The sequence below is a fragment of the Cucumis melo genome, chromosome 9, assembly GCF_025177605.1.
Source record: "Cucumis melo cultivar AY chromosome 9, USDA_Cmelo_AY_1.0, whole genome shotgun sequence".
NCBI classification, from domain to species: Eukaryota; Viridiplantae; Streptophyta; class Magnoliopsida; order Cucurbitales; family Cucurbitaceae; genus Cucumis; species Cucumis melo.
In genome coordinates, this window is record NC_066865.1 from 22140768 (window position 1) to 22153028 (window position 12261).

Consider the following 12261-nt stretch of genomic DNA (forward strand, 5'->3'; position numbering starts at 1 on the left):
TTACTAAAAATTCCTAATGTAATTATATTGCAAAAAGAGTTTTTTATTTTCAATATAATTTAATATATACATTAATCAGATTGTGTTGATGAAGTTTTTAGATCTACTAAAAAAATTCACTTGGTTGGATTTTTGAGTTATAGTTTTTTTTTTTTTATAATTTAAATAGAGTACCTAAGTTTATCTAGAGGACATGAATAATACCCAAACTCTCGTTGAATTTAAATATGAAAATTTAGATTGATGTAATTTCTCATTTCTTTTTAGCTAATCCACGATGCGATAAAAAAGTTTAATCATACTTAATAAAATGACAAAACTAATCTAACATAACCTTTACATTTTGGATTGGGTAATTCAAGTTGTTTAATTTAACACACTAAGAACGTAAATAGTAACACAGTCGATCTATAAATGTAGAGTAGTAAAAAACAAGAAGAAATTAGGTCTTCCATATATAAAATCAATAAGTAATCATAGAATATAACAAGAACGTGGGAAACAGTCGAGATTTTGACAAAATTATGAGTTTATAAGTTTTTTTTGGCAAAAGTATGCCACACACATGCCATATTTCTAAAACATTCTTGTTTTGCCACTTCATATGGAATCAAGTATCATTTGTTTTAGTTTAATGTATTCCGTAATTTCAATGTTTGATTCAAACCTAATTAAATTCATGGATAAAGTAGTACAATTATCGAAACATAGTGAATTTTATTTCCAATTTGACAATTTCATATCTTTATTGTTTTTTAGAAATATTTAAAATTGGTAAAACGAACAAATTATTTACACTTTACAAAATCAAATATAATGTTTGATCGTAAATAGTTTGTATTTTTTTTTTTTTTAAAAAAAATCCGTTGTTTTTTTTTTTCTTTCGATTTTTTAAATTTGATAACTAGAATTTGTTTTCGCTATTCATGAAAGATTAAATTTCGCTATTTATCTAGTCAGCACTGTATATATTCCCGAACATAGGTCCTTAATATAATTGGGCCAAGCCCATAAAACGTCGAGGCCCAAACTCTGAATCAGTTTAAGCCCATTATTTTTGTTTACGACAAAATTTCTTCCGGAAAACGACCGCCTGAAAACTGAAAAGAATAAAAAAAAAACAAAAAAATAAAAAATTAATTGCTTTTCTTTTCTCCCAATTCCCACATGGAACTTGGAAGCTTCAAAAACCTTCAAACCTCTATAATGGCTTCCTTCACTGCCAAGCCCTAGCCTCAACTTCCTCACTCTTATTCTTCTTTTTCCTTAGCTCTCGGAGATATTGGTATTCGCTTTTGCTCTCACTCAATGGACAGGCAAATCGATGGCCATGCCGTTCCTTCCACATCTACCAATGGCAGGCTTGCTTCAGCATCGACTTCTTCGTCCTCGCGACCTGATTACAGTAGCCGAGCAGTACAGGTACTCGTTTCTTTACACCAGTTGAGGCGTTTATGCTATAATGCTGGATAGTGAAACCCTAGCTATTTTGGTTAGCACGTTGGAGAATTCTTGGTTTTTGATGCTTTGGATTTTTGTTTCCGGAAGCTACTGTGGCATTTCTGTGCTCAAGAGTTGATGGTGTTGAGTGTAGAGCAAGTTTGCGTTCGATTTTTTGTAGTTATGTGTGCCAGAATGGTTCTTGGGGTTGTTTTGTTATTTAGCCAGACGTCGGTTTTTTTTTTTTTTTTTTCCCGCTTCTAACTGTTGTGCTTATATTTTCAATTCTAGGAAGCGTTGAGACATTTGGCATTTATTGATCTGATTGAGTTATGCAATGAAGCAAAAGTTGAGCATTGTCGAGCCACAAGAGACTTGAGAAGCTGTGGACGTGATGTTCAGTTTGTGTTGAATTCATGTGGACATGCCTCTCTGTGTGAGGAATGTTGCCAACGGTGTGACGTTTGTCCAATATGTAGAGTCCCAGTTCCAAAAAGTGGTGCTAGAACACGTCTCCGTCTCTTCTATGAGTGTGTTGAAGCAGGTCTCATACCGAAGAATTCCAAGGAGAGGCCTCTCGAGGAAGATGGGGAGAATAGAATAACCACAGACGTACAACGCTTGTATTCCTTATTTGATATTGCACTGGAAAACAACTTGGTTTCTCTAATCTGTCACTGTATCCTTAGCCGCCTGACTACTCTGCTAGCATTTCATGTAGATGCCACCCAGTTCTGATATTGTTGCCTTTTCAACTTAATGTGGAACTTCATTGTTTTCTGTCTCTCTTTATTTTCTTTGTATGGGATTATGGAAAGCCTTAAATAATCTAACAAAGTTGCTAGCCTATTTGAAGCAATACACTTGTCATTTTACTTTGTTAACTTTTGTTTGAATTCTCATTATATTCTGCTAACTTACTGATTATCGTAATGTTTAAAGTTCAAAATTTCCTTTACAATAAGTTCTCAGATGTTACGGATGTTTGTATGGATGAGAGTGCTGTATCAAGTGATCCTGTACTTGCATTTTTGTTGGATGAAGTGGTTGTGAAGGATTGGTGTAAGCGGGCCTCCAGGAACATTATTACTGAACTTCAAGAAATATGTAAGCTAAATTTTGAAGATTTTGATGCCTTGTATCTTAATATAGCATGTATACTGAATACTTACATGCTTATATGAATATTATTCATTTCATTTTAGATAACTCTGGTGTAGAGGGAATGAAGTCCAGGATGAGCCTACTACTTAAGTTCTCGGTGCTGCTTGCTGGCATATCCAATGTGCTTGAAGTGTTGGACTCATCATTTAGAAGTTCTCATTCAGCACAGCTTGAGGACCTGCATAATCTTCACGAGGGCATATTGAAGATCAAGCAGGTTCATTTTCATAGGAAGCAATATGATTATCAATCATCATGTTTTTCTGCTTTACATTAGGCCTTAGTTCTTGGGTGCTTTAAAATGGAATTTGTGCTGGCCTTCAATTGAGTTGCATGTTATTCTAATATTTTATGTCATCAATTCCTGATATCTGGCTTAGTTAATCAGTAGATTTTCTTTCTGATCAGTTGGAGAATACTGAATTGAGACATGCTAGCTCTTGGTGGCTTTCCTAAGATGTTTTCACACTGAGAAAAACAAAGATAGCTTTAACCAACATTTCTCTCTCTTTTCTTTCCTTGGTGAAATGTTATAATATCACGATTCACGACTCTGTATTTAATAATCTCCATTTGAATGATGGAAAAAGTTCAACTGAGATTCTTTAGTGAAGAATGAAAAGGCAATATTACCGGTTAGAAGCTGGAAATGTCACAATATGTCCATGATGTTTCACATGTTGATGATTATCTTTCTATCAAATTCATTCTTGTCACATAAGTAAATGTAGGAATTTATAATCTGTAGAAACTAGATTCTCATCCTTTAAGTTCAGTTTTTTCTTGCCATAACTTTCTAGGTTTAGAAAATAATTCTGAGGGTAATTAATGATTTTCTCCAAACTCTGCTTTTTTCCCCACTTCAAAATAGTATATGCTTGCGATTAAGTTAATGTTAGATCCTTATCCTATGGAAGGGTTATCAAAAAGTTGGGAGATCAGAACTTTAGAACCATCCTACTGTAATTAATTTTCCTTTTTTCTCTCAAGATAGTCTTCATGTTAAAATATTTATTGGCTACAATTTCTTTTACCAGCATATGGAAATTATGATGTGGGGCATAAGGCATCAGTTTTTGGAGAATGTTAGGTCCCGCCATTCTAGCTTTACATCATGGCTTACTGCTGTCCGTGAAAGGAAATCTGCTGCAATTAGGCGATCATGGCCTGATGCTTTAGATGACTCTGCTGATTCCAGTGGACTGGATGGATCTCTGTTCATTGAGGATGCTCTGGGGAATCTTGATATTGAGCAACAGTACTTCCCAGATGTTGAGGATGGTAAAGAAATTGTATCTCTAGAAAATGCTGCGGCACCTAAAATCTTCAGATCTAAAATTGGAGGGAGTTCAGGTTGCTACCCATTTGAAAATCTTCGGGTTGCTGTTGATGTTCTCTTTCTTCGTGGAAGTTCTGATGTAGTGGTTGCAAAGAAAGCAATTGTATCCTTCTTAACTATATATTTATTTCATTGCCCTAACTGTACTCTTATATTTTTCTCCTTAATCTATGATAGCTTTTGTATTACTTGTTTGACCGCCACTGGACGTTGCCTGATGAGAAATGGAGACATATTGTTGAGGACTTTGCAGCCACCTTTAGCATTACACGGCATTCTATATTAGAATCTTTTGTCTTTTATCTTCTAGATGATCATACAGATGAAGCCCTGCAGGTAATCTTTGTGCAACCCGTTACCTGCTTGTCTACATTATCATTAGTTTCAGGTTTGCGTTACTTATTCAAATATCCAACATTTGTGGTTCTGTGCTGTGTAGCTCTTTAATTTACATGGGATCTTTATTTGATTGGATGGATAAATGACTGAGTTAGAATATGTCGTGTAATTGTAGTTGTAGCTCAATACCAATGATGATTCCAAAATTTCAATCAATTTATGAAGAAAGAGTCGTGTAAATAATAGAATGGATTTAAGCAATAATTATAAATGGTCACGTGTATGGGATTTAGTATCCTCTGAGGTTTCTTGGCAGCTAAATAAATGATAGGTCGGGTCTTTGTCTCATGAGGATAGTTGTGTCTGAATGGTTGAGTTGACGACTTCATTCCGGTCTCTTTGTGGTGTCATTAGATCAACAAAGCACCCTACCTGTGGGGATTTGGATATGTTGGATAGCTTAACGCAACATGTATACCCTAATATTGAAGTGATTGGGAAGGATGAAAAAGCATCATCCAGGTTCAATTACTCCATAGTGTTACAAGTCCTATAAAATTTTGCCTAAATTATTAGTTACCCTAAAGAATTTTAATAGTTTCCAATTTACATAGTGCCTATTTCTTACCGTTTCTGCATTGTATGACTGTCTTTTTACCTGTTACCTTCTAACTTTTCCTTGCAATATGGCATCATGCAGGAAGCCTGCCGTCTTCTTCCGCAGATCTCTGGCCCAACAACCCATCCCAAGATTGCACAAGTTTTGTTAGAACGGAAAAATCCCGATACAGCTCTTATGGTTTTGAGGTGGTCAGGACGTGACAGTGTGTCAGTCCCAGTTTCACTCGTGGAAGCTGTAACTGGTGTTCGGGTGAGAGTGGAATGTGCACTCCTGACCGAAGCATATATGTACCAGAAAATGCTCTGCAATAGGGTAAGAGATAGGAGAAACTATAAAGAACATGAAGATGCATTTGATAATGCCGAAGGCAAATTTAGAAGCTGGGAGGACTGGATGAAAATATTGGTGACTGAAATTTGTTTTCTTTGTATCCGTCGGAACTTTGTGGATAGAATGATTGAGTTACCATGGAATTCCGATGAGGAAAAGCATCTCCACAAGTGCTTGCTGGAGTGGTCCACTGCTCATCCGTCAACCACTATTGGAAGTCTCCTATTTGTGTACTATCTTCAGGTATCCTTACACTTGTGCATTGCAACTTTCCAAAAAATATCCTGTTGAAATTAACCACGAAAGGAATACAAAGAAGTAGTTAAGGAATCAAGAAGAATGATGAAAATAAGCTGAACTATTTGCTTTTGTTGAAGTTTGTTAGGCTCAGCTGTTTCCAACTAACCGCTGAAGAGATTGCTTTATTCACATTACACCAAAGAGGTTATCTCCTCGTAATGGTTTAGTTTACAGACATGTTTTGAAGTTATATTTACATCATCAGAACTTTTGGTTTTAGTTAAGTCACTGTTATTTTTAGCATGAAATGTGCAAAGTAAATTATCATTTTGGGATCTATTCTACACACGGAGATTACGTATCATCAGAGCTTTCTGTATATTCTTTCAGAGGTATCAGTATCATGAGGCCTTCCAAGTGAATCTCATACTTCAGAAAGCAGAACAAGGCTATATCTCTGAAAATTCTGTTGGTGAAGATGTTTTATCCAGGATGAAATCGACTAGTCATTGGCGAGCAGGATTGGTTGTAAGTTATCTGAAACATTTTCCTCCTTTTATTGTGGTGTTGCTTGTGATGGGGTGAAGGTTTGTTCTTTAGAAGACACTTTTACGCCCCTTCATTTGAATGGGCAGTAAATTGTTGTTTGCTTGCTGTGTTTTTATATATGCAACCAGAAAGGTGAAAGCATTTTACTCAAATCATTTGGCACGAACTCTGAATATGACTTTTAACCTTGTGACCTAAACAATATCAATGAAAATATTCTGTTTCCTTTTCAAAATAAAAAAAAAATTAATTGCAAAATCAACATCGGTGGTTTTTATTGCAGCACTGTCTGGGTTTGGAACTCATGTTCATCCTTGATGTTTCATTATTATTACTACTGCTTCTAAGTTTTTTATATTCAATACTATTGCCTCAATATGAACAGGATAAATTCATGGAGTTGCTACCAGAAGCCCAACAGTTGGAAATAAAATCTGGGAAGCTGCCGAAGTTTGGTGCTAATTCAGAAGTAGAAGTGCCACAAAATGCCGATCCATCTGTGGTTCAGGATCAGCACTTAAGCAGTGTATTAATCCCCTCGGCTAATACATCTACCGTATCACATAGAAACGACAGTAAATATATCTTCAAGCCCCCAGTTTTTGAAACTCCAGGAAGGCTGGGTGGGACAGTGAATCATTCCAAAATTGCAACCTTTGGCTCGGCATTGATTCACGAAAGGCGGTTTGGCAGCAAGGAAAGAATACCAAAGCAAACTAACCTACACGAGAGTGTCAATTTTCAGGATGTGTTTAGTTCTGGATTCCATCAAGCTAGTGCTATGAATATTTCCCCCTCAGAAGAAGCCACAAGAAGTTCATCTAGAGTCCTGAATAGTCCGCTATTCGGGAACGATCCCGAGAAACTCTCACTGGTTAAGGAGCAAAATGGAATTACCAACCAAGTTCGGAATACCTCTCCGTATTCCCGTAGAATTACTGCTAACCCTATATATCATACTCCCAGCAGCAATTTCGGTTTATTAGATGCTCCTTCAAGGGGAGTGCAGGAAAATGGATCTACTACTAAAATAACGGTATCTATTAGAGACAATGGAACTTGGAACGTTTCTTCTTTAGATGATCCAATGGACATTTCGAGGTAAAGAAACCAATTTCATTTCCCACTTGCTGCCTGCTCCATTTGCATTTCATTTCTTCGTTTTATATTGATATTTGTATATTCTTTTCGTAACAATTCAGCCATGGAGAAGTACAAGATTCTGCAGTTGACACTCGATATTCTAATGGTGCACCAAGATGGAGGTCTGATGAAGCAAGCGATGAGGAAGAGACAAGTCTTGATAGAGCTTCGAGTATAGTACGCCACAGAGTTACTCGAAGCAGTACTAGAAGAACAAGGTCAACCAAGAGGTAATGACCATATTTGTCCACTTAACAGCTCGAGATGATGCATTATATGCAAAGCGGATAGCTCGTCATTGGTCCAAAAGACCACGAGAGTTGCAATCCTTACCGGCTCCAAGTAGTCATTGGTTAGGAGAGGAGGATGCAGTGCTTAAAATTGCTGCTTCCATGAGAGATGGAATAATCAATCAACTGAAAAGCTTCAAATTGTGAAGAAAAGGAATTCATTGGAGGGTCTTTCTATTTTCCATATGTATTTCAAATGTCAATATATTTTTATAGATTTGATAGTTTGATGAAATGATTGTGTTAGGAGGAAAATGGAAAACAGGGCTTTTAGGTTTTGATTATAGTTTTGATCGCGCTGGTCAACAGAAGCGGTGAGATTTGGTTGAAAATATTTCTTGTAATAGGAATTTTTTTATTTTTATTTTTCATTGCGAATATTGATAATTCTAATTTACATGAGGTAAATATTAAGACTTCCTCAGTAACTGAGTTTTTTTTTTTTTTATCAAAATGTTACCCTTCATTTGTGATAGATCATATAGTATTTATTTACTGACAATAGATTGTAAAATTTTATTATATTTATAAATATTTTGGTTCAAATTTACAGTTAAAAATACATACTAAATACTAAATAAGTTAGAGTCATTTCAAATGAGTCATTTCAAATGATAAAATTATTGAAAAAAATTACGAGGACAACAAATTTTTGAAATCTATGAACAATAGCAGTTTACCATGTTTGATGTTCATTAATATCTATCATTGATAGATTCTAAAAATTTTATCATATATGTAAATATTTTGGTTTATAAATTTTATCATATATGTAAATATTTTGGTTTATTTTGCTTTATTTGAATGAAACCTATTTTTTTTTGTTTGTTTTTTACTATATATGACAATTATTTATTTTCAATAAAGGTAACAAAGCAGTGATGTTTATTTAAAAAGTTGTAAATGTGCAAAATCTATCAAAATCTGTTGAGATTATATTGCAAATATCCAATAAAAGTATAAACTTTTCACGAATAGATTTTAAGATTACTGATTATTACGATAATTTTTTTAAAATGTTATATAATTTTAGAGTTGCTCCTCACTGTAATTAGCCGGTAAAATCCATCGCCATTTATTCTAATGGGCCCATTTTGAACAGGCCCACTGGATCAATCATGAGCCCATTTCAAAAACGCCCACCACCGGAGTAAGGCGACACCGCCGTCTCCTAATTCATTTTGCCTCGTCTTCGCATTCTTACCGGAGTGGCAAGAAGCCTTAAACAAAGAGAAAGGCCATGAATGTTTTCGGTTCGACCAGATCTTCGATCAATCGATGGAACTCGAAGAAACCCAATTTACAGCTCCGGCGTTTTTCTTTGTCTGTCTTTGTTCTTCTCTTCTGTTTCTTCTTTCTTCTTTACCTGTCCTCCTCCTTCTCCTCCTCTACCTTCATATCCTCGACTGCGTTTTCGACTTCAAATTCACGCCAATGCAATACCCAAATCTTGGGTTTGGGTGAGAAATTTCTTTTTTACGCGCCTCACAGCGGGTTTAGCAACCAGCTTTCTGAGTTCAAGAATGCTATCCTGATGGCCGGAATTCTCAACCGGACTCTTGTTGTTCCGCCGATTTTGGATCACCATGCGGTTGCTCTTGGGAGTTGTCCCAAATTTAGAGTTCCGGATCCTGGTGAGATTCGATTCTCGGTTTGGGAGCATATGCTTCAGCTTCTTCGAAATGGAAGGTAATCATTTCCCCCTTCGTTTGTGTATATCTATATATATAATTGTATTTTCAATGCCTTTATTTCTCTTGAACTGATGAGTGTTCTGGTTGTTGGGTTGCTGGATTGTTATGTAAGTTGCTTCTAAATCAAATAATTGAACCGTTTTGTTAAACTCGTTGCGATTCTTTTCTTTTGTGAATGATTTAAGAAGGAGCTGAAAAGAACGAGGCTTAATTATAAAAAATAAGTTCAGGAGCATTAGTTTGTAATTTTGCCAAAAAAAAAGAAAGAAAAATGTAATTCCTTGGTAATATTTGATGACATTATCTATGCATTTCAATTTTGTGGCAGGTACGTTTCGATGACGGATATTGTAGATATTTCATCATTAACTTCTTACTCTTCTGTTAAAGCCATAGATTTTAGGACCTTTGCATATTTATGGTGTGGAGTGCATCTGGAAAGTGTTTGTTCAAATGAATATAACAACCTAAAGCAATGTGGTCGTCTACTAGCAGGGCTTGATGGGAATGTAGACAAATGTTTACATGCTGTAGATGAAGATTGCAAAACTACAGTTTGGACATACCAAAGTAATGAAGTTGATGGAGCATTGGACTTGTTTCAGCCTAATGAACAGCTTAAGAAGAAAAAGAAGGTGTCATATGTCAGACGCCGTCGAGATGTATATAGAACCCTTGGACCTGATTCGAAAGCTGGATCTGCTACCGTTTTGGCATTTGGAAGTCTTTTTACTGCTCCATACAAAGGTTCGGAGCTGTATATTGATATCCATGGAGTTAGTAAAGATCAAAGAATTAGTTCTCTGATGAAGAACATTGAGTATCTTCCATTTGTCCCAGAAATCTTGAGTGCAGGAAAAGAGTATATTGACAAGATCATAAAAGCTCCATTCCTTTGTGCTCAACTGAGATTGTTAGATGGGCAGTTCAAAAATCACTGGAAGGCTACTTTTTTGGCCCTTCAACAGAAATTAAACTCTATATTAGAGAATGCTAATGAACCTATTCGCGTTTTTGTGATGACTGATCTTCCTGAATCTAATTGGACTGGAAGCTACTTAGGGGATTTGGATAGTGATTCAAATCACTTCAAACTCTTTTTCCTCAAGGAACATGACGAATTGGTTCTACGAGCATCTAAAAAGGTGATGGCTGTAGGACATGGCTTGAGATGGACATCCAATGCTTTTGGTCCTGGAAGAATTCGTAATATGAAGAAAGAGTGTGCTCCTGAGAGATTACCGGATGTTCTCTTATATATAGAGGAAACTGTTTGTAGTTGTGCTTCACTTGGTTTTGTTGGTACTGCTGGATCCACAATTGCAGAAAGCATAGAGCTGATGAGAAAATATGGAGTATGTCGAAGCCAAACTTGGACCAAATCTTGACATTTGCCTTCAAACTCAAGATTCTTTACCATGTCCACTGAAGTTATTCTCTGAGGATGGAGTCGGTGCCGATGTACTTTGATTGAATTACACGACCATCTGATACTTGCTTTTCCAGAAATTCTCTCGTCTATTCTTGTGAGCGATGCTGATTTGCCGCATCATGGAATCATGCTTCAAATTTAGCAGCAACTAATATGGTGGATTGTACCAAAATGGGTCGTCGTATCAGTTTTCAAGGTTGCATTTGGATGCAAGTATACATTACAGTTTCATGTTTACCATGAACAGGAATGCATATTTACTTAGTTCTTTGCACGATGGTGCAACAACTGATAGTTTAGGAGATTAATATACTTCATCGAAGCTAATGTGAGCTCAAGTCAGCGATAATTCGCATGATCTTCTTAGAGGTGGAAGGTTCGATCCCCGACCTTGTAACTGTGCTAAAAAAATATAGTTCTTGTTGTTTTCTTAGAAAGATTTAATTTTTGTACTTATGGTTTTAGAAATAGAAAATACATGGAATTCATGGTGGACTTCTCAGCCCTCATACGGTTGTATTTAGAATCATGACACCAATCATGTAGGTGTCATTTGATAACCATCTGAAAAGTTGAATTTATTGAATATTACTTCCGATTTTTAAACGTAGCTTCTGTTTTTAGAATTTAATCAAGGATTCAAAAGTACAGTAAAAGATTGGAAAGAAATAAGCATCTTTTTCGGGAATAGAAACTAAAAACACAATCATTCTTGGGGCTTGGACATATGAAGCTAACTCATAGTCCTTTTTTATGTTTTCTCTTCCAGATGTCAAGTCATTTTACATGGAATGAGATATCTGGATGTGGCAGCTAAGGACACACAATGCAAAATGAAGTAAGATTCATTTCAAACAATTTCTTTCCCTTAGAAATCGTAATTGTATCAAACCACAATATTCTATTGACTTGAACCAAGCTGGGTTCGGTTCATTTTCACATGTGGGATTTAGGAATTTTATTTATCGGCTTTATTAAAAAAAATTAGTGAAAATTAAATAAGTAAATCGTACCCCACAGACGTCAATAGACAATCGTTCATTAGTCTTTACAAAAATTAATAAAAATATAGAAAAATAAAAATAAAATAAGAATAGTAAAAACTAAATTTATAAAAGTAATTGAAACATGATTATTCCTAAATGTATAAAACTTATTTAAGCATGAAAGTTAAAAACTAGAATACTGTACCATTAACCTTATAGTTACGGGTTCGATTGTCGCACTCACACCTTTGAAAAAGAAAGACCGGTTAAGTTTAAAGATAGATTTTAAATTAAACTTTGTATATGAATAAATTGAAATGAGTTGTTGCAGTGATCATATAGAATTTGGGTCGATTATTTCCATTACATATGCATTCTTTTTCCTTAAAAAGATTATTATCATTCGTATAATGAAACTTTAAATTAGTAAAATACAAAAGATATACCATTCTACATCTGGAAGGAATTATATATAGAAAAGAAACATATAATAAAAATAGGAAAATTTGGAAACGTAACCTAAAAACAATAGTTGGAGAAAAATTGGAAACATTTTGAGGCAGATTGTGTACGTCATTCCTTACCTAATGCATAACGTCGAAGGACCAATTATAAATTGACATGTTACTTTTTAAATCAATGAAGTAATTAGCTGATACTAAATTTGGAATGATTATTTTTAAATATAGTAAA

General features: G+C 35.2%; 2 protein-coding genes across 3 annotated transcripts; both read left to right on the plus strand.

Moving 5' to 3' along the window:
• The first annotated feature begins 1128 nt into the window (after window positions 1–1128).
• LOC103482590 (E3 ubiquitin-protein ligase HOS1) lies at window positions 1129–7898 on the plus strand. Its single transcript, XM_008438824.3, has 10 exons — window positions 1129–1422; window positions 1732–2119; window positions 2413–2547; window positions 2646–2821; window positions 3642–4046; window positions 4121–4279; window positions 4983–5477; window positions 5865–6002; window positions 6409–7124; window positions 7226–7898. The coding sequence occupies exons 1-10, from the start codon at window positions 1309–1311 to the stop codon at window positions 7398–7400; spliced, it is 2901 nt and encodes a 966-aa protein (XP_008437046.1). The 5' UTR covers window positions 1129–1308; the 3' UTR covers window positions 7401–7898.
• A 718-nt stretch (window positions 7899–8616) lies between these two features.
• On the plus strand, window positions 8617–11523 carry LOC103482591 (O-fucosyltransferase 30). 2 transcript variants are annotated; one of them, XR_536500.3, is made up of 3 exons: window positions 8617–9145; window positions 9479–10958; window positions 11352–11523. XR_536500.3 is itself a non-coding variant. In XM_008438826.3 (2 exons), the coding sequence occupies exons 1-2, from the start codon at window positions 8697–8699 to the stop codon at window positions 10536–10538; spliced, it is 1509 nt and encodes a 502-aa protein (XP_008437048.1). In that variant the 5' UTR covers window positions 8617–8696; the 3' UTR covers window positions 10539–11188. The 2 variants fall into 2 exon arrangements, 1 of the variants encoding a protein (XP_008437048.1); XM_008438826.3 differs by lacking the exon at window positions 11352–11523 and having other exon boundaries at window positions 9479–11188.
• The last annotated feature ends 738 nt before the right edge of the window (window positions 11524–12261 follow it).

Excerpts from the sequence above, each read along its gene's own strand:
- LOC103482590 (XM_008438824.3), top strand. The coding sequence starts at position 1,309 with ATGGACAGGCAAATCGATGGCCATGCCGTTCCTTCCACATCTACCAAT. Across the intron at positions 4,047-4,120 it reads TGGTTGCAAAGAAAGCAATT|CTTTTGTATTACTTGTTTGA; the intron begins GTATCCTTCTTA and ends AATCTATGATAG. Across the intron at positions 5,478-5,864 it reads TATTTGTGTACTATCTTCAG|AGGTATCAGTATCATGAGGC; the intron begins GTATCCTTACAC and ends ATATTCTTTCAG.
- LOC103482591 (XM_008438826.3), top strand. The coding sequence starts at position 8,697 with ATGAATGTTTTCGGTTCGACCAGATCTTCGATCAATCGATGGAACTCG. Across the intron at positions 9,146-9,478 it reads CAGCTTCTTCGAAATGGAAG|GTACGTTTCGATGACGGATA; the intron begins GTAATCATTTCC and ends ATTTTGTGGCAG.